This window comes from Sycon ciliatum, chromosome 2 (assembly GCF_964019385.1).
Source record: "Sycon ciliatum chromosome 2, ocSycCili1.1, whole genome shotgun sequence".
NCBI classification, from domain to species: domain Eukaryota; kingdom Metazoa; phylum Porifera; class Calcarea; order Leucosolenida; family Sycettidae; genus Sycon; species Sycon ciliatum.
In genome coordinates this window covers 26,122,609-26,144,842 of record NC_088644.1, presented here as the reverse complement: position 1 = coordinate 26,144,842, position 22,234 = coordinate 26,122,609, and the positions used below count along the sequence as shown (strand labels likewise).

General features: G+C 47.1%; 1 protein-coding gene across 1 annotated transcript; it reads right to left on the bottom strand.

Annotated features, from left to right (window-relative positions):
* Positions 1-1,204: 1,204 nt before the first annotated feature.
* Positions 1,205-22,192, bottom strand: LOC135809395 (uncharacterized). Its single transcript, XM_065322735.1, has 31 exons — positions 21,514-22,192; positions 21,012-21,171; positions 20,324-20,420; positions 19,836-19,883; positions 19,394-19,484; positions 19,161-19,189; positions 18,463-18,530; positions 18,179-18,258; positions 17,742-17,800; positions 17,231-17,260; positions 16,664-16,731; positions 16,102-16,132; positions 15,412-15,491; positions 15,038-15,113; positions 14,537-14,670; positions 14,273-14,328; positions 13,904-13,984; positions 13,377-13,483; positions 12,892-13,029; positions 12,249-12,320; positions 11,623-11,718; positions 11,233-11,405; positions 10,032-10,143; positions 9,099-9,172; positions 8,372-8,444; positions 7,407-7,451; positions 6,404-6,511; positions 4,043-4,189; positions 3,495-3,584; positions 2,981-3,102; positions 1,205-2,350 (listed from the first exon to the last, which is right to left on the bottom strand). Exons 1-31 carry the CDS (start codon positions 21,665-21,667, stop codon positions 2,185-2,187), a joined length of 2,865 nt encoding a protein of 954 aa, XP_065178807.1. The 5' UTR covers positions 21,668-22,192; the 3' UTR covers positions 1,205-2,184.
* Between the last annotated feature and the right edge of the window lie 42 nt (positions 22,193-22,234).

Here is a 22,234-nt window from a genome sequence, read left to right as displayed (position 1 = left end):
AAATTCAAAAAACTAAGATCTTCAAATGCAGAGAATTTGAATACTAATCACACGTGACGTCATCAAAACCATCAAAAGAGGAGACAAACTTGGCCCTCCCTGGCTTCATATATCGACTTTTTGGGTCTAGTTTTCGCGATTCCCCATTCCTTGGGGGCCATATAAGGCCCCCATGAAGAGAACACACCACCGAAAATATTCCCGGAGTGCCCCTTTAACAGTTACATGTACTGAGTATGTTACTTTTTGTATGTTGCGTAGATCTACAGCATGTACCGGTACGGTACATGCATGCCCCTTTGAAATTTGCCACAAAGTGACAATTATTTCTGTGTGAATCTTGCCTTTTGGATGTGGGAAATTTTATGCTGCTAAGCTTAGCTACATGTTGATTGTTCCCACGACCTTGCCGTACTGAGCTATTCACAGCAACACAAGGTAAGCTTTCACCAAGAGCACACAGTATACCAGATATCAAGAGTACATGTACACAACCAATGCTTACATGTACATGTACATGTTATGTTCTCTTGCTCAAAGCCTACGGTTAACGAACACTGAATAATAAGCTCTGCCGGGAGCTTATGTACGCTTGGTTGCACTTGTCACCACTGTGTGTGCACGGTAGAGGTCTACTTCTACATGTAGGTCATAAGTCAACTACATTTGCAAAACGACCCGCACGCTTCCAGACGAACAATAAGCACAAGCATCTCAGTGCGCACCGCACTCACACAATGAGCAACCAATGAGGGTTTGTGCTTTGCCCGAGGCCTCGAGTGAGAGTTGTGCATGTGTATCTATGGCAGCTGGGCAGGGCCCTGATTTTCGGCGGTTTTCGAAGGAACCCTTCAAAATCGGCGATGAGCTTAGCGGTTTTTCGATAAGTCTCGTTTTCGGCGAATTTGTTTCGGCCGGCCGCCTTGGGGAAAGCCTAGCTTGCATAGACCTCGGCCCTACCGGTAGGACCATCATACACAGACATGCTGCACGGCCTCTGTTCTAACATTGACCTAAAACCTGCCCCTTAACTGTTGCTAAGGGCCTAATGAAGGAATACACAAATTTTGGATGTGCTCATACAAAGCACATTGCGAAATACCATGGGAACAGCCCACTGTAACCATGGAAACCGAGTATGAACTTTTGCACTTCACTGCCATGGCGGGCTGAAAAAGACAATAGATTCTCACAACCATCAATGTACCAAGGTCAAAATTCACTTTGGACATACATGTAGTTGCGAGCGTTGCGACAGGAGCATGTGCGGCCATTTTGACAATAGATAAAATTGCACATACCAGTACATGTATGCTAAGCACTGGACATAGTCTTGCATTTTGCGCCATTACTTTGCCTTACAAAGACCACATCTCAACAATTTTTTCGAAAAAATTCTCAACCAAAAGCACTTTCACGGAGTGACGTCTTGGGTCCTACGGGCAGGACGGCATGCAAGCTATCATTAATACATGTATATGTCAATGTTCAATGAGTGTGAGCCAGGTGTTTATAGGGTTGCTATGGCGCAATTGCACGCATTCTGCGGAAAAATGTGTAATATAAAAATAATATAAAAAAGCTGATCAGCGAGGTGATAACTGTGATAACAGAAGCACTCCTCGCTGGAATATCCATACACGTAGGGCAATAAGAATGGCAGCATGGACATGGACATGTACATGTAACACCGAGCTATAGTCACGCTATACATGTCAGTACACGGTGCAAACTCAAACTTTACTAGCTGCATGGCATACGTGTATGCTCAGGCCTAGAGCGATAGTGTGACTGAGGCAGTCATTTCTACCACACCGCCGTACCTTAGCCGTTATCTTTTCACGCGGCCATAATCACACCGCTCAAGTTTCTAGGAAATCTTTTAAAACGAATTATGCGTTCCAATGTGAAGCCCCGATGTGCACTAGACTGAGTCTGGTGCATTGACGCATGAAAGAATTTATCCCTTCTCTCTCTCTCTCTCTCTCTCTCTCTCTCTCTCTCTCTCTCTCTCTCTCACACACACACACACACACACACACACACACACACACACACACGCACACACACACCTGCACGCATGCACACACTCTTTATGTTTTGAGCTCGAGCATGAAGCAGCATACAAATACACGTGTGTTCTGTAACTATTGGTGCTGGCAGTGCCATATGACCAGCTCTGTACTATTGTTCTGCGTCGGTGGGTACCCTTGGTAAGCAGTGTGGCGGACGGTGGTACTGTGCAATTGATGTTTGCTTGTGCAAGTAGTAGACACCAAAGCTAGAGAAGAAAGCCTGTGTCCAGCCAAAGTTGGTCTCTTCATTCTCCTCCTCCGCTGCAACACTGGCGCTGCAATGAGAGAGACAAGAATCATATGGGTGGACATTATGTGTGGAGTGCTCATCAGAATATGGATGCGGCCAATGGGGCTTTTCGGCACTTGTGCCAATGGTTGTGAGACTTATCCCCTCACTCTCACCGTTAGGCGCTGCATCTGCCACTGGGTTTACCGGGTGTCAGCGGCCGTCGTGAGTTCCCTTAGGGAACAGACACGATAATTTACTTACTTATTTGCTCATCAAAACTCATCAGAGTTGCAGGAATGCCCCGGCTCACACACCGCCAATGAACATGATACGAGGTATTCGTGTCCAGATCCTCACGATGACACTGCACTGTCTCATGGCTAATCCCAATACATTCGTATAGGAAGCTAGCATGGTTTGAAGTGTACCCCTTTGCAGGAGGGGTATTCTGCTGAAACCTGCACAAGTGTGTTCTGTGTGATGTGCATGTAGGCATAGACTTAAACACATAATCATGCCTTTGTAGTGTGTACCTCAAGGCCAGCATCTTGATGAGCACAATTGGAATAGGTTCAAGAAAATATCTGGAGAGCCTTACAACTTATTCACAATGTCAACTGCAACAAACTATTGGTTAGATTGTCACATAGTTACATAATCTGAAATCCCCTACCTTTGCACCTGAGCAATGAATTCGCGGATGTCTGGGACATTGTTCAGGTACGGTATACCCATGTCAATGTCCAGGTCTGCTCCACACTGGACGAGAACCTGCTCTGCTTCAGCTGGTGATAGCTGTGACCGACATAGTCCAAACAGGCAGTGGCATGTAAAGCAAAACAGAGTAAAGTGTAATACATGTACATCGTGGTTGATTCTTTTGGTATGGATCTTCTGTGTTTTTTCTTTCTTTTTCAATGAATAAACTGATGCAGTAATAGAGATACCAAGGAGTGGTAGCAACTTCGGCGATAATGTATGATTTAAGACATGAAATGAACACAAAATCCGCAGAAGCCAGTGCCTGGTTGCATTGAGCTTCTGGCATAAGTATGGGTGCCAAACTAAGCCTGAGGTGAACAATGCCGGCCTTAATTTTCTCTTGTAGACGGATCCCAATGCTGCCATGTAGTCTGATGCGAAAATACGGGACAAAATACACAAACCAAATCACACAAGTATCCTACCTGGAGCGGACAGCCATTGGAGATCAGAACATTGGTGAATTCGCGAGGTTTCAGGAAGCCACTGTTGCCTAAGTCCTTCTCTTGGAAGCCCTACAGAAGCAGCGAAAGGAAATTATTGCCTGAGCCTTCCTGATTCTCATTGGCGGATGCACACACCCACACCTAAATCACAACAACACACTATTCAACTCCCTTTTAAAATTAAATGGATATTGCCACGAAAGAGGGCAACGTTAAAAACCATTCCGTAGTGGGCACATTGGCCTTCGTTGGAAGGGCATTCTGTATAAGGGAACAGTTTCCAACTGCAAAGCAACACAGAGCTGCATCACTCAGTGTTGATTGTCCAGCCCAGAGGCTAAGCAACTCCTCCCCTAGATCCCCTAGCTTACCATGCACCCAGGGCTTATTTGCTCATGTAAACAATCAAGAAAATATGCCTGGGGTTTATAAAAGTGTTTGTTCTCCGGGCTTTTCGATGTTGCTTCATTATTCGTCCTTGAACAGCCCCCCCCCCCCCCCCCCCCTGGGTGGTTCTAGGCACTCACCTGAAGCAATGCCTCCAAGATAGCCATCTCCACATCAACCTTGTCTTCGGTCAGCTCCTGAGTGATTTCAGCCACGTTGATCTCGTCGGGAGGATCACAAGTCACGTCACCGGTGCGAACGTTCCAGAAAACAACATCGTTGGCAGCCTGAAAGAATTGGGAACTAGCTTCAATTAGGCATTCAAGCCGGTGGCTATGCAATAAAGCCATATCTCAACCATTGAATCCAATGTCACCGAGATCCATGCATATATGTAAGGATTCCTAAACTCGAATATGAGCCTGGCCACGCGAAAAGGGCCCTAATGATGATTTTTGTCAAAATGAGTTTAGTGTCCAATATTATAGCTGAAGCTGTCAGGATTGCTGTGCAAAAAACCGTTCCAAAAAATGTCAATCCAAACCAGAGTTATAGTGATTTTTGTAACCTGCGTTTCAAGGTATTTTCTGAGTAAACGGCTGATAAATTAATGGAAACTAGATTATTGGACAGCGGTTCGTAATGGCAAGAATAACTCAGCTAAATTAATTAAAAAAAACCCATGACATTCAGTGAATCATAAGCTTGTTATATCCCTGTTTGTTCCTCAAGAGTCATGCAGATTCCTGTGTAAGTCAATCCGACATCTCGGCTTCTGCAGGTACGGGTTGTGGGCAGAGGTCGTCCTTGTACGGGTCAGCAACAAACGGACGGATCTCCTTGTACAAGTACTGCGCCCGGTCATCACTTATGCCACCAAGAGGAATGGCAGATGTCAGGGCATTGTGCGGCCGCCGTCCCGTGTTACGGTTGATGCGTGGCACAGGTCCGCAGTTTTTCAGGTGGTTGAGTATATTTTTCAATACTCTCTGCGACACGTCATAGATTTGCCTGAATGCTCCGGCGCATACAACCTCTCCGCGGAACGAATAATCAAATGCTGCACGTCTTCTCTTTCCTCGCTGAGCGTCAGAGCGCTACTCCGCCGACAACAGTACTCCCATCAACAGCATATCCTTTTTCTGCTTTTTCTAGTCCTCTCATCGTAAGTTGGACATCGTCCACTTCACTGGATGGGAACTTGCTGAGGCAGTTTTTGGTGCAGCCGCAGGACCTCGTTGGAGTGTCAGCTGCTGCTGCTGCTGCAGCAGCAGCCTGTCCCTCACCAGCATCAGCAACATGCACCTGAGCAGCAGCAGCAGCAGCAGCAGCCTGTCCCTCAGCAGCGCCACCAACCTGTTGCATAGGGGCAGCAGCAGCAGCCTGTTCCCCCACTGGTTCTTGATTTTCTTGAACCGAAAAAGCATTTCAGAACAAACTCATGGACGGCTGTGTCCGTGTCCACATCACCTTCCCAGTACTGAAGCGATCGCTCGTCACCGTCATCCTCACTGGGCAATCCTGGCGCATCACAGGGTTCTGAGCCATCTGGAACGTCACCATGAAGGCTGGTGGAGACACCAACGACAGCAGCGGAAAGTGGAACAGCTGATCGTGACACTCGAATTTCTTCTCCGTCAGAATCGTCATCACTCGCGCTAGTGTCGGCATTGGATTCAGATTCAGCGCTGGGCGCGAGATACTGATCCTCACTGGCGGTGAGGACCAGGCTCAGTGCTTCGTCAACAGTGAAATGTCGATAGATACTCATCTCGGCGGAGGAATAGCAAAACAAGAACAGCGATGGAAAATCGCACTCGAGAAATTTCCAAACTAGCGCAGCTCGCTCCCCGAAGCGCGACGCAAATTTTTTCGATCTCAGCCGTACATTGGCCGATTTGAAAAAGGGAAATACCCACGTAGAGCTGGGACCTTGGGCCATCGCACTGTGCTATCCTGTAGAGCCTAGCGCTTACCATACTCGCGTTGCGAGCGCACGAATACTGTGGTGTATGTGAACTATGACGTAATCGACCTGTCAACTTTCAAGTGCGTGTTACTGCACTGTACAGTGAACATCGTTAGGGCCCTTTTCGCACGGCCCGGCTCATATAATAACATTCCCGCTGGCAAGAACATGTTCATTGGAGGGATTTTGTAAGGCACTCAATGCATACCTACTGTAGTGTTATTCCCGGTACAGTTTGGACAATGAGACATAGAAGAGTAAACCAATGAGGAGCAAGAAATGCACAACCAGCAGGTCAGTGAAAACCAAGAGAAGTCTCGAGCCAGTGAGAGAAGCACATCAACAGTTCTGGCCTACGGAAAACGGCTTGCATGACGTACATGCAGCGTGTACAGTCATAAGTGTACAGTAGTGTACGCATAACGGAGTCCGGATATTACTACACCCACTGGGTATATGCAACCTACCACAGGATGTGTTGCATAAGAATTCATACAGTACATCCAAAAGACACTTCAGGGTACACACTTACTGATGAATACAAGTTACACCAATCATTAGCAGATGGCATTGACCGAGTTTCAACCTTGACCTCTTGCAGCATTAGACCCAGGTGGGGCACAGATGCTGCATAGGGAATCTACATGTGCATGTTGGACAGTGGTATGGGAAAGGCAGAGGTAGTCACATCCAGGGAAGAATTAAGTTAACATCATGAATGCCTTGTGGATCTAGCTCGTGCTGCCTCTCAATGATATGACGCTAGGTCTTGTGGTAGTATAGCCAGTGCTGATGTACACAATAATTTCAATAAACCAATCAACTTGACTTTCTGGGGTATAAGCTGCACTTGTATCATTGAAGACTTGGCCAGCAACCATTTTAGTGCAGGCCAATACAAACTTGACTACGACATTTTGCTTCTACAGTCCATTCATCGGAAACTGGCCCGCTGGCTTTTGAAAGTCGGATTTGGGCCGAATTGAGGATCAAAACCCACTTTAAATCTCAAAAATCTGGGTTTTGGATCTGCTTCTCCACACATTTTGCCATGGCATACCTGTCCTAATTTTGTAAAACCTGGCTGAATTTCTATTTCCCTGTTCTTGTACTTTTCTGGCCTCAAATGTGGCAAGGAGTAATTGCACGGGTCACACAATGCAGGATGTGCTGTTGTTTTCACGATATCTACAACTATGTGAGAGAGAGAGACCAAAAAGTTAGGGTGCCAGTTTCCAATGAATGGACTGTAGTGCGTGTGTATGGCCAATGGAAACCTGACAGTATGCGTGGGAGGGCAATTCAATCCTTGACATCATAGAGGTAAAACTATAAGCAAGGTTATTTCAATAATCAACATAGTACTTACACGAACAGATCAAACAAGAAAATGATAATTTCATTGGGTCAGAGTTCAAAGTCCATAGGTCAAAGGCCAAGAGGTCACATAGCAACTTTTTGGATCAAATGTCAAGGAGGCGTAAAAGACAAACGAGCTCGACTTATGGACTGACTGTTTACTACTTAGTACTCACCCGTCCATCTTGCATGTGTTTCAGCTTGCTGAGAAGTAGGCTTTGCTACACAGCAAGAACAGAGAGCAAGATGAACTGAGAACCGAGGGTGATGTGTATGTTTGAAATGGAAACATGCTTTCCTGCTGATCATTAGAAAGCCATGCAATGTGCTTTAAATGGCACACCATGACTCTTGCATCAACACCTGAACAAATTGTCCTCGCTATGATGGTAATATACAAGTTGTGCGTTGGGGTTGACCAAGAGTGAAGTGTGGAGGTGCGGACTGTGAAGCATATGTACACACTGCCAGACTATGTCACAGTCACACTGATTTCTTATTCGTGAATCAGTCATGAACGACTGGGAGCACAGCCCATACATAGCTGGTGGTCTACCTCTTGCTGCACTAACACTTAAAATGCAACTGGATATAGCCGAACCATATAGCAGGTGCAAGACTTGTCTCTGATGGATACTGATGTACCGTAAAGTACTGCCAGAGCGCCCCATCATCTCGTTCTTTCGTGGTCGTATTATGGAGGTGGTGTCCTGTTTGTAGGTCATACGGCATGAACCTTGTACACACATTGCACGTTGTGGAGTCAATCCGTACTCAATTTATGTTCGAGCGGACAAAAGCTTCAAACAAAAACCTTTGGAGTGTGACTAAGGTTCTCACACCGTACACACTTCGTTGCACTCTGCCATACGATTTTCATTTCCCTCACTGTATAATCAAGGTGGGGCGCTCTCGCGAGACGAGGCGCTCTGGCGGTACTTTACGGTATTTGACGTTTTGGCAATAATTATTAATGTCTTCGTCAAAAAGATGTGAGACAAGGGAGAGCATGGTTGCACTAACACTTGTCATACACGACCACCGTAGTAAAACAAGATCCGTGTTTCAACAAACTTTGTAGAGGCCAGCAACCTGAAGCAACAGGTCATGTCTCGACATCATGCATGTCACAGTGCATTACCTCTGCTGGTGTCAAGTGAAGGTGCAGTGCTTGCGAGAGCAGTAGGTTCATGAAGTCTTCGGATGAAATAAGTCTGCAACAGAAAGGATATGCACAGGAGAAGAAGTCACTGTGATTACACCTGTGACGAGAAGACCTCACCATGTTAAACTAGATGTAGCAAAGGTCACCAACACCTACAATAATTACTCCCCTGGTCATATTTGACAATGGACCATCTGCTGACTTCAACCCCCGCCCCCCTCCCCCCCCCCTTGCTAATTCATGGCATTTTTAGAATTTTCTTTTCTTTCACTCCCTCCCCCCCCCCCCCCCCGAGCAACTTTGGGCCCATGCACTGATTCTCAGTAGCAGCCAGCACGGTCAATATCCCTTAGCAAACAACGTTATGTTGTAACGGTATTACCGTAAGGGGGAAAATACCGTGATTTGGGCTCGACCTTTAGCAAGATGCACGCTATTTTTAGTACGCTGTTGCCACGAGAATAGCTTTTACTTTGCGCGGTACAACCATTAATGTCACCATATACATAATACACGATACAAGGTGAAATGCGTACGGACTATGCAATATTTGGCCAAAACACGTACCGTTGGTCACAAGGATAAATCAGCCCCCATAACGTTTTTACGCTGCAGCTTCGACGCTATTTCGGTGATCAAGGTACGAGTACCGTAAAAAAGAGCGTTACCGTTGTTTGCTAAGGGTGTCTATTGAGAGCCTTACCCGGATCTATCGTAGTCGCCAAGGAGAAATAGATCGCGCAGGAAATCCTCAACAGTGTAGTAGTCCAAACCAGACTGCAAGACAAACACACACACACACACACACACACACACACACACACACACACACACACACACACACACACACACACATACACACACACACACACACACACCTCAGACCTCAGACATGCCCATCGCGGAAGCGATGATAGCGAACAGCTATGTTAGACATCGCAACTTGTGCTGGGATTACACCATTTAACAGCTTGCAAGGCTGATGAATTGACCGCCACTATTTTTAGCCTGGTATCCACCACACAGCTGTTTGAAGTGACTTTTTCTGAAGTCACAAAAAAAGTTTTCTGAAAAGTCACACACACACACACACACACACACACACATACACACAGTGACATGGTGCAATATGGCCGGCAACAGCAGTAGGGGAGCCAAAGTGTCCAGCCACTGCCGCGATATGCAGGGCCGGTTACTATACCAACAAAGTGCACAGCGGCAGCAGATATGTCTGCATCGTGTTGGTGTAAGTTATGGCGAATGGCTACACTGTTGAATGTGGCTGGTAGCATGACTGGCCCGTTCGGATACAGGGCAGACTGAAATCTATGCCCTGTTTTGCATGTTTAGCTGGATAGTTAGCACAGCCCTAGCTGCCGGTGCAGCAGATGCCCACACAGTGGTAAGGAAATATAGTTCTTTCTCTTCCCACCTACCGGCATGCCACTCACCAACTCAACCATGGCAGCCCAGGTATAAGGACGTGTCTGACCAGCCGCATGACTCAAATCTATGTTAGCTGCAGTGTGTAATACGCATGCTCTAGGTTAAGAGACGGGTGGTGATTGGGGTAGAATAGAGACATGCTGGCAATCGATGGAGGTGACTTAGCACAAAACATGTCATGGTATCTTACCGTCATCACTTGAGATTGCCGTATCCGGCCGTCCTCACGGCGACCATGATCAAGAAGAGTTGAGAGGCGCTGGCTGATATTGTCAATTTCCTCCTCAGATGCACCGTCAGTTCTGTACATATAGAGCACAAGTGCAGACAGTTTTCGGGGGACTCACTTGCCTGCCGACAGTACTTTACTGTGAAGCCTAGCATATAACGTTATCTCAACAAATTTGATGCAGCAGTTTAATTAATCTCTTGCAGAAGATCTGGATCAGGCAGTCACAGTGGGTTGGTCTAAGACCATGACTGAGAAACGAGCGGTACCAGGTTCAAGTCCTGCTTGGAAGCGGGAGGATTTTTCCAACCGTGCTGCGACCCACAGTTAATTGGGAACTCATGGCCTGGCATGAGTAAAACATGGATGTGGCAAATGGGACTTAGGCCTTTGGCCTCTGGTTGGTGGATCTGATCTATCCTCCCCACCGTTTAGGAGCCGCATCTGACGCCTGATCGTGGGGTGGTGGCGTCCCACGGAAGCGGAAAGGTGGTTCCTGACCAGGGAGTTGTACGACTCCTTGTTCTTGACCTGCCCGGTACGCGAACCCGTCAAATTTTTTAATATTTTTTTTATTTAGAAGATCTGGATGCTGTAGCGGCTGGCTCTAAACTGCGTCTTTGACATTCTTGAACGGCATTAGAGTGACATTCATCGCAATTCGCGCAGTCAAAAGCGCACGTACAGCTGAACACAAATGGATATGGTGATTGTAGTGATCAACACGCTAACAGTTTTTCATAATACCGAGTTCATATGCCTGGCGATTCACAACTGTGTAGTCAATGGAGCTGATGTAGTTCAAGTCGAAGAAAACATTCTGTGACTGCTTCTGTTGGTTTTCTGCCTGATAAATTTCCATCGGTTACCGTAATGTCGCGTATTAAAGCTGGGCATATTCCTGTAGAAGCCGATGTCAGGGCTAGGCTTCTATTCACATCAGGCTTCTACTCAAACCAGGTATTTCTACTGTATGTGTGTCAACACTAAAACCAGGCTTATGTGCCGAGAGTGTATCTAGAAAATTAGGCTTGTATTCATAACAGGCTTCTATTATGAGATAGGCTTTAATACAAGACACTATGGGCATACACCTGATTTTTCATACAGATCCAGAACACAGTACGTAGTCAAGGCTGTAACTCGAGGATGCAACTCTTACGTTGCTTTCTTGGTAGCCTGTTCTTCTGCTGGCTCGGTCTGTATCTGCTTAGAGGAGAGTTCAGATGCGGCTGTTGTTGCTCCCGTCCGAGTGGTAGCAATGGTGGAAGCAGACCTTTTGCTTGGTCCTGTTTCGGCGGTCCGACGTGAAGTATCTGCAGTGTGCTGTGAGGCCTGTGTATACAAGAGCAAGCCTTCAATCACAACTATGATGATTTCCATTATGAGGAGTCCACTAGCTTCTACTTGCTCCAAACTTGACATATAAACCGAGCCAGTACAATGTGGGAGTGCTGCCAGTTTTGGTGGAGAAATAAACAAATTTCACAGGTCCACCTCTGTTGCCAGTGGAAAACAAACATGCTCCAATGTGTACTGCGACAATACTTACAACGGACTGGGATGGCCGCGAAGACGTCTCAATCTTGCTTGTAGTTAGTGAATGCTGTTTCTCAGAGATGGGGGGAAGTTTAGGTGTTCCATCCACCTGTGAACAAAAATGACCAAGGTTGAAAAAGAACAAAAGCTGACTGAGCTGGATGACGAATTGTCGTCAATGGTATGTGCATTGGCAAACATCTTCACTACCCCCTCAACATTGCGTAGATCTCTTTACTTGTGATTACAGTGTGATGGATGCAGTAACTTCAGATACGAAAGTCGGCTATAGCCAACCCATGGATAAGGAGCCATTTATCACTGGTGGGATTTCTTGTCAGCACACCATCTACGTGTCCTCCTCGGCGACAGGGAGAGGTATTAGGGAGCTTCTACATGACTGAGTATAATCATGTACAGCTTTGCCTCTCTGAGTCTCTGTGCAGTGACGTGTGACTACATGTACTAGTAAATCAACATTCATGTGCACGTCAAGTTTTCATGGGAAGGATTACTACAGGATAAATTGCCTAGGTAAGAGGAATCATTCCGATGGAGATGGCAGCAACTAATAATAATTCCGCAAGTCGTCCAGCGCGTTAAGGCAATTAGCAATGCACCTCCAAGTACATGCCTAACCTCGTCTTGTTTCTTTGCTTCCTTAGGTCTTCCGGGTGGCCATGTGTCAGAGAAATTTGCCGCTTGAAAGCCCTAAAAAAAGAGACGGAATACAAATGACAAGGATTTATTCATGGTATGATCAGCAGAGCAAGCCACGTATGGATGAACCCCACTTTTAAAGTGAATGTGGGCCAGTGGCATTAGAACAGGTAGAAGGGTACGGAAAAGTGTAGCATCAGCAGCAGAAGGGGACTCCGGGAGAAAGATGAAAACAATAATGAGGTCCCCCCCCCCCCCCCCCCCGGGAGAAAGAGGAGGAAGAGGAAGAGGAGGAAGAAGAAGAGGAGGAGGAGGAGGAGGAGAAGGAGGAGGAGGAAGAGGAATAGGAGGAGGAGGAGGAGAAGTGATGGAGGAAAGGAAGCAGCAGAAGAGGGGCATGGCAGTGACGGTGCTCCACGGAGGAAATGTTTGCCTTACATACCTAGGCTATCCTCAGTCAGGTTTTGTACACTTAGGATAGCAACGTGCACAGACACATGGCACTTCTCTGGTATCATAGTCCTTAACTGCTATGGCTAAAATAGGCTTGCCTTGCGCAAACAAATGCCACTGAATAACATTTATCCAGGGTTCTCATTGAGTTACTGATCGTGAATCTCACCGGGGGATGTTTCTTTGTCTGACGTCTTGGGCTCAACTGAAGGTGACTATCAGCTGCATTACGCGATTGTGCAACGGACCTTGTGCCACGGCTCATTCCTCGTGCTCTGCTGGCTGGTAATGATGTCCCAAGAGCAACCTGTCAACATGACCACACAAGGCAAGCGTTTTACATTACCACCTATGGCTCAAGCTCATCAGTGACCCACGGTCATGTACAGGGCCAGGTTTAGGAGAGTTGTGTACCTGTGCCACCCTAACTTCTACTCTTGCATATGCACAGTCACACATCTCTCTCTCTCTCTCTCCTCTCTCTCTCCTTCTCTCTCCTTCTCTCTCCTTCTCTCTCTCCTTCTCTCTCTCTCTCTCTCTCTCTCTCTCTCTCTCTCTCTCTCTCTCTCTCTCTCTCTCCCTCAGCTTATGTGGTATACCATAGTCTAGATAGTGCAGCACACTGTGAAGAAGACGCACTCTGTTCACCCTTACCTGCTTCCCACCAACATCCAGGATATCCGAGACCGTCACGAACAGTCCACATTCCGGAGGACACGAGAAGTAACGGCGTCCATCTAGCGTTCCACTGTGACGTCCAACTACACAGTTGCACATGAGAGCGGTGCGCAGCTTTATAGTGTTATCTCGATATGTGCTGTTTAATGCACACCCGATTACCATGGCAACTGATTGTGTCACATCGCTCATGTCGCATTGGCAGTGATTTGCAGTACAGTTCCAAGCATGCATTGACAGTGGCCTAGTGATGATGAAGTACTGCAGATGCACAATAAGTGACATTCCTCCCTCCTTACATCATGTTTTCAAAAATCCAACGGCTGGCTTAATATGACCGGTGGTGGGTCTTTCAGATGGAATGGGAGGGGGGAGGGGAGGGGGTGGGGGAGGGGGTGGAAAGGGTTCTAAAGTGGCTCCACAGAACAGCAGATATGGAGTGCAGCTATGCCAGTTTCATGCAATCATGGTGCAGTTTCCAGTGTAGGCACCCTGCCTCTTACCTGGCTCGTCCAGATGCACGCCGATGAAGATGGTCTGGCCAGCTGCGTCAGCATGCAGCCTGCCAATGTATCTGACGATTCCTGCAACATACCACCGCCGTCGGTACAGGTGCATGCGTGTCGATCAGTTGACAGCATGTTACAAGGCGGAGGATGTGCTGTGTTGAAAACTGTGCGCCTTGTAACATGCTGTCAACCAATCAATGTGTTAGTCTATCAAACAAGGCTTACATATAGGTGCATGCATGTACACAGAATCATATCAACACTTGAAATATCCATACAATGTGATATACATCTTAGTATCAGCTTTGTCAATCCTATGAATGCCTGCACACGAGTAAGCTGAAGTTTATGCCAAGAGCTTACCTTGCCTTCCTCCCTTCAACGTGATGCGATTGCCAAGAACAATTTGTTGTATGTCCCTGGAGAGGACAAGCAACCAATTATAACAGAATTGGCGGAATGAAGTTTGCAGTTTTAGGCTGGTCCCATCCAAACCTGATCTTTAACTGATAGGAGCCTTGCTTGGCAATGAGACACGCTGGAAAGAAGTTGATGCATCCAGGGCTTGACCAACCAGATTGGCTCTCCGCCAGGGCTGGAAAAGGCTAACGTCATGTTAGATCTCACCTTTGATTTGCACGTGACATTGAACTTCCTTTGACATGGGGCACGCTTGTGCCACCCAGAGACTGCACAGATCGGCATACCGAGCACCGGCATCCAACCAGCGGTGGCGGCAGCGGCTCACTTGTAGAACGGCGCTGGAGTCACAGAACAGACGCAACAAAACACAATATCACGCTATATTGCAGTACTCCTGTCCATACAAGAGGCGTATAGCAAACACACTTAGGTGAAATTGGCATGATGCTTTGTAGCGGGACTGACTTGGGATCATGCACAATCTATTTGGAAAAATGCCCGGTTTGGGCTGAACGTTGGGTCAAAAACTCGATAATTAATTAAGTCCCTCTATTTTCAGGCTGTGACCTGCTCGTACATCGTCATGATATCAAACTTGTCCTGATTGCCGGTATGTAAAACTTGGCCACCAATAATTAAAAAGCAGCAGTACAAGAACGGAAACGAATTCAAGTCTGGTCCTGGCTGTTGATTATCAAGGCTTACATGTTTGGGCCTTGCAGAAGAGGACGTCTCCATCGTTTGTCTTTGCCACGGGGACCTTGCACCAGTTCGGCGTGAGCTGAACAGGCAAAGAGAGATACTGATCAGGCACAGATACACTAGTAATGTGAGCATTGGTATATGAAATTGAATGGATATGTACGCAGAAAGAACCCGTCCGTTACGACTGAGGCTCTGCTTGTACTTCCTAACTAAAACACTGAGCAAAGGCAACTATATATGTATAAAAAAGGATGTTGCTAACGATGCTGCCCTCCTCGCATCCCTTCAGTCACCATTCTTTCCCCCTTTTATTCACGTAAAATAGCAACTGCAGCAATACCAGCAGTGGCAAGTATGAATATAATTGTCCTCACTCGAAATAGTCTCCACGGGAATTGACGGTTTTACTGCGTTCCCTGGCTGTCAGGGGAATATGGGAGAGCTGCGCCTCTGCCTGGATTATCACAAGAGAAAGAGAAAAGGAGAGAGTGTGTAAGAATGTAGGTCGTGTGTGTGGGGGCGGGGTTCACGAAAAGCCCGCCATACTCCTGCAAGATGACAGTCTTCACAGTGGAGTACAGTCAGATTTGCTGTGCATTGACGAGGCACAGAGCCAAAGCAGGGGCAACAGACCACCCAACCGTTGGGAGGCTCACTGATGAGCCTTGCGTTTTCGAGTTGTAGCTAGACCAGTTTGTCCAATGGCCTTACTAGTCTCGTCATCATCATCCCATAACGTTCAACATTCTCTGTTGCCGAGGTACAACGCTCGAGCACATCTTCGGGATAATTATACAGTCAGATAGTGTGACAACAAGCTCGTGCACATCTTCATGGCGCATCCCTTCCCCTCATTGGAACTTTCCGCACCTGAGCCTTCCAAGTTGGAAGGTTGTTAGTTTGCGCTTCGTAGATGTGTTGGAACTAGGTGTCAGGTCGTCGAATGTCTCAATATCCTTGTCGGTGTTATGCCTTGGTGTCGCACTGCTACTGCGCCAGACCATTAATGGTTGAAGCTGTCGTGTACGAGGTGAAAAGTAGCTCATTGTAGTCGGATAGCTTACCTTGGCACGAGTCCTCTGCACGTCCAATGTACTGCATGAAGGAAACAAACAGCCCGCACAGCACAAGCACATGGATTGGTAACGAAGGAGTACGAGTGTACAAACCGACCGGCTGATACCTCTCACCTAGTCATGACTCACCTAGTCATGACTCACCTAGTCATGACTCACCTAGTCATGACTCACCTAGTCATGACTCACCTAGTCATGACTCACCTAGTCATGACTCACCTAGTCATGACTCACCTAGTCATGACTCACCTAGTCATGACTCACCTAGTCATGACTCACCTAGTCATGACTCACCTAGTCATGACTCACCTAGTCATGACTACTAGTATGCTATGCGACATCACCTCACAGCACCATGTTTCCTTAGCTAAACTTACCGCCAAAGCAGTCAGACACCATACATACCTAGCAAAATGCTTGATAACAATACCACAAGACTATCGAAGGACACCATGATGGATGTATTGCACGTAAAAACCTCAGAGGAGATTCTTTACAGTTTCGGTACGTGCAAAACAAAAGAATATCACACTCGTCCCTTCCTCCTTACATTTTTCGTCTTGATTTTGCTAAATCCCGCTGCCGTGCCTTTTCCTTCCTCATTGCCGTCGGAATGTACTATTGAAGGGGAATGAACCAAGAGTACACGTACTGGTAGAATACACTTCCAAAAGCCAAAGTAAGTCCGTTCTATGTGTGTGCACGGGCATGTGTGTGTGTGTGTGTGTGTGTGTGTGTGTGTGTGTGTGTGTGTGTGTGTGTGTGTGAGTGAGCGTGTGTGTGTGTGTGTGTGTATGTGTAACTGTGTGTGCATGCATGCATGTGTGTGTGTGTGTGTGTGTGTGTGTGTGTGTGTGTGTGAGTGAGCGCGTGTGCGTGTGTGTGTGTGTGTGTGTGTGTGCGTGTGTGTGTGTGCGTGTGTGTGTGTGTGTGTGTGTGTGTGTGTGAGCGCATGTGCGTGTATGTGTAACTGTGTGCGTGTATGAGTAACTGTGTGTGCATGCATGCATGTGTGTATACATGTATTGCTACTTCAATCTTGATTCAGAATTCACACAACTGAACAGAAAGAACATTACATAGACCAAATTCATTTAGAGCAGAAGACAAGACATACCTCACTGATTGATAGCTTGCCCTTCAAGTGCTGCAAGATCAAGAAAAAATTGTGAAGATATAAATGATGGAAATGAAACATGGCATGAATTCAGGCAATTTTAATGGCAGAGATAGTTGAGTTATGACTAACAGGCATAGTTCTACAGACTCGGAGATTCGGGCAGAGTGGGTAATGGACAGATAGATGCCCAGGGAGACAAATGAAGGGAAGGAGGTAGACCGCGCAGACACGCTAGAGTAATTCATCCGTTCCAAGATTTTGGAATTTTTGGGACAGTTCGGCATCACAAGAAAGAAAAATGAAAAAAATAAGAAAAGAGGCAATAGACAGGGAGTTGGCACAAAGAAAAGATGAGATTTACAAAGCTTCACTGTCCCTCAAACACTAGCACATACTAGTACACACACCGTGGCACAAAGGCAATGCATCATAGTACTAGGAGTCGTGAGCTGCATAGATGAGAGGCGTCATTGTTCAGAGGTTTTAGCCAAACATGTCTATGACTTACCCTCATCTCACGACGGGTTCTATCCAAATCACGCTCCAGCCCCGAATTGATCTTGACAGCTGCAGATCAAAAAGGGTATGGATAGCAATAGAAAGAGGAGTAAGATACACAACAGTTAGTGGTCTTACAATAGGGAGGAGGAAGAGAATGTGGAACTTGAGGAAAAGGAAGAGGATGAGGAAGTGGTGGAGGAGGGAGGGAGGAAAGAAGTGGTGGATAAGGAGGAAGTGGAGGAGGAGGAGGAGGAGGAGGAGGAGGAGGAGCAGCAGCAGCAGCAGGAGGTCACGGGTGGTGGTGCTGGTGGTGGTGCTGGTGGTGGTGCTGGTCACCGGTGATCAGGGTGGCGGTGGTGGTAAGGGCGGTGATGGTGGTGGGTAGAGGTTACCGTGTATGGTGGTGATGCAGCCATGGTATCAAGGGAGGGGGGGGGATCTTACCTTCCTCGTACTGTCTTTCAAGGTTGTCATCATGTGTCACAATGGCCTCAATCTCACCAAGTGCAAGCTTCACTTGGTTCCTGTACAGAAACAACAACAATTTACAACATGCAATGGTTTCCGTGTGTGGAGTGGGCTGGTAATTGCTACTCACCAAACATCATAAATAGTCATGCAACCGACCATTTTGATTTCTGTGTGTAGCTATACATGATATATAGGGAACATTTTCATGTAGCAGAAGAACACAGTGCATTTCGTATCCCGAGGAACCATGGCAGTACCTGGTGGTGTTGAGCAATGAGCGTACAGCCCTGTCCGGATTTCCAGCATTCTGCTGGATCATGTTGAGCTGGGCAGAGAGGCGTACAGATCGGCAGAGAATGAAGATGACGTGCGATGAAATGCAGCTATGCATTACACATGTAAGCTATCATGGTTGTAAAGTATCACGGTCTCTCTACGTGTAGGCCTGACTGCAGCCGTGCATGCAAATGCTGTAGAGACACAACAAGATCTGATCTTGATATCCGTTTGCCATCCGTTGTTTACACCGCAATCATTCATTTTTTCCGCTGTCCGTACACCATGGTACGTGCAGTACACGCTCTGCCTGTTCTGGCTTCCACACAATATCACTTGCGACACCCTTTTCATGTGTGTATCTCTACAACACAAATACTGGGATGCATGGCACTTTTCGGAAACCTCCAGGCTGAACACACCTACCAATCCAGAACAGTGAGGGTTACAGCAATTCTGGGACAAGATAATAAGAGGGGCTTGGGTAGAAAATTGAAAGCGCTGGTGTGAAGCGGGAGACAGCTGTGAATTTGTAGGAGTTGTTCAGCATTCGCACATTGGCAGCGTCATGGGAATGAGAAGTCACATCGTAAGAGCAACATGCTTAGCTAGAAAGGGCCGTGTGGGCTGCGGCATGTGCTCTGTAAGCGGTACAACATTTAATCTAGCCTGCACTTACTGCGTCATCAATGTCATCCAGCGAACTCTCTGCATGAAACAAGAACAAACACAAGACAGAGTGTTAGTAAGACACTGATGAAAGGATCATGACTTTGTATAGGGATGATCTTAAGCAGGATTCTCCTGGCTATCTTCCAGGTGGTCTATGAAAGTCAGCTTGTATGCAGCACAATATCACCTACCCAGTCGGCGTTCACATGTGTACATGCATGCATCATATCGGTTACTTACCTAACCGACTCTTGCTGCTTTGCTGGCTGAGAGAGCTGAGGCATCTGTCCAACAGGGAGTGTGTGCTGATCTCAGTTTGGCTCTGAGGGCGCTGGACATATTTTAACATCACACATTCACACACATATCTACACATGATAATTATGCTCGTTTTGTTTCTTTAATTCAACCAGCTGCTAGCTGAGATAGTTGATGGGCAATGAATGACAATGGCAAGGACCCATTGTACTTTGAAGTAGCATTAATTGTTCAAGGTGCTGCTGCAGATGGCAAGCGAACTAGGATACCCCCCCCCCCCCCCCCCCTGCTTACTGTCCTGTGTAAGCTCCAGGCTGCACCTGCAACGCGTATCGACGAAGTGCATTGTACAAAGTTAGCAGGAGTATGACATGGCTACTCAATGCACTGCCAGCAGACCTGATTTACACAGAGGTGCAGTTACCTGTGAAACCCGGGAGTGAGACGACAGTGGTTGATCAAGACGTGAATTCTGCATGGAAAATAGGAAACCAGCAGCAGTACAATACCGGAATGCTGACACAGCAGCTCGACATAAACCATATTCATGTATCTATTTAGGAAAATGGCGGCACTGCCTCAGTTGTCCAGTGACCTCGACACACATGCACCAAAGCACACTTGGTCATTGTTACAGAATGGCTGCAGCCAGGTAGCAACCCTGCAGGGCTAAGTCATGTTCAACTCACAACTCTACTCTACAACTCTACTCTACAACTCTACCCTACAACTCTACTCTACAACGCTACTCTACAACTCTACTCTCTCCTGGGATAATGCCAGGATCTCAGCGTTCCATAACCAATGCTAATTCCATCGTGAAAACCATCCGTCAGCGATGTATCTGCACTGCTGGTTGTCTTATAAGTTATAAGTTACAGGTTCCGCCAGGTACATGTACTAGCGACTTACAATCTTCCTTGCTTCGGCAAGCTGTGCTTGTGCTATCTCGAGCTGACCCCTCAGTAGCTCTACTTCAGCATTCCGGTCCGCTGCTTCTCTGACCAAGCTAACAAACACCGGAAATAAGAGTTTTAGGAAAGAGAACTTACTACGTGGGTCACATTCTAGCAAGTGTATGACCACACCACCGGTGTATGTTGCTTTATGTGGAAATGTTGTTTATGTACAAACACGTGCACACACATGCATGCACGCAAACATGCACACCCGCACACACAGACATGTGCACACACCCACACCCACACCCACACCCACACCCACACCCACACCCACACACACACACACACACACACACACACACACACACACACATACACACACACACACACATGTACATACAAATACAAATACACACACACACACACACACACACACACACACATGAACATGTTCGGTGTGTTTCTTCCTACACAGGCACTGTGCGACAAGAAAATCTGTACCCCTGTTGCAATGCAGCATGTGCTCAAGATGATTCAAAGTTTGAAACTCGCCACTTCCCATACAGACACAGACACAGACACACATGCACATGCCAGTGCAATATGAGCCCACACAAACATAGCCGAGATTAATTAGAGTCCGCCATGAGGTAGAGCCCCACAGTAGCAGACCACAAAGACTAGTCGAGTAGATGTACCTCTCTTTATCTTCAATGACACTTGTGAGCTTGTTCACAAGTGTTGCCACTCCTTCTGTCTCCTGTGCTTCCTTTATCACCGCTATGGCTTTCTTTCGTTCTGGACTGAGGTCTGCTGCAGGGGTAGCTGGAAGCTGAGATTTCGGAGCTGTTGTGTCATCTGCAGAGAGATGATGGAATAGCCAGCACAGCACTCTACTCAGTGCTCTACAACGTGATCTTGTTCCCATACTGATCAGTGCATGCCTAGCCTCAGGTGGAACTATGGAACTGTTGCAAAAAGCACCAGGGAATGAACATACCCCCCCCCCCTCCCCTCACGCTTGCCCAGGTTTTGGAGCAAAGACTGTGTATAGACAATTGCAGTCACTTCATACAAAAGCATCCAAGTCAGTCCCCTGCTCTGGTGCCTGGTGGACGCCAGTGCGCTATGCTTTGTACGCGGATCTACATGTGGCGTGTTGCGAACGGTGTCAGTGGGCCCCACAGTAGATCTACCTACCTGGCGCTGCGTCTCCAGGCACCTCTCCTTGCCAATACTGCACCCACGATGCTACTCCGGCCGCAGCATCTTCTAAACGCTCCGATTCATCCCCTGCAGCAGGCGGATTGACCTGAACCTGCTGCACAGTATTGCTCTCCACTACCGCAGCCATGGACAGAACAGAACAGAGGTGAATGCTTTCGGACGACGCTGGACTTGTTACCAGGTCACTAAAATAGTAGAAGGTAGAATGGCCAAGGGACACTCAACGTCCACCCACATCCGCTTCAATCTAGTCGATGACGCCTATTTCAGTATTTGCTCTCTACCCGATTCTTCCCTATGTTACGAACTGGTCCTCAAAGTTGATTGGCTGAATCGGCGTGGCTAAACGCCAAGGTTGGCATCCACTACTTGATATCGTTCACACAATGAATGGCAGAAGATGGATATCGTGGCTAATGCTACATTACAATTCGATGACCAATTTTCGAGCACGAAGAGTATTGCAGAAGAGAAGCTGGAACCGGTTTACCGCACTATGCCAACACACCCGAACTGTACAGGGGTTCAAAGTCCAAAGTTCAGCACGGGCATTGGTATATTTCAGTGTCTGCTGAAATCGTCTTCCCAAGAAACTGAACGACCCGTGAACACAGGCACAACTAACTTGAAAAGAAACACTCCAGTGTTCTGTTGCTCGCACAAACAAATTGTTTTTGAACGGGCTTCCTTTGCA

Bases quoted from the DNA above. Each gene is read 5' to 3' on its own strand.
- LOC135809395 (XM_065322735.1), bottom strand. From the start codon at position 21,667: ATGGCTGCGGTAGTGGAGAGCAATACTGTGCAGCAGGTTCAGGTCAAT. The intron at 19,884-20,323 runs GTAAGTCGCTAG...TTTTCCATGCAG, and splicing joins TTGCCGAAGCAAGGAAGATT to AATTCACGTCTTGATCAACC. The intron at 6,512-7,406 runs GTGAGTACTAAG...ATGCACATGTAG, and splicing joins AACACATGCAAGATGGACGG to ATTCCCTATGCAGCATCTGT.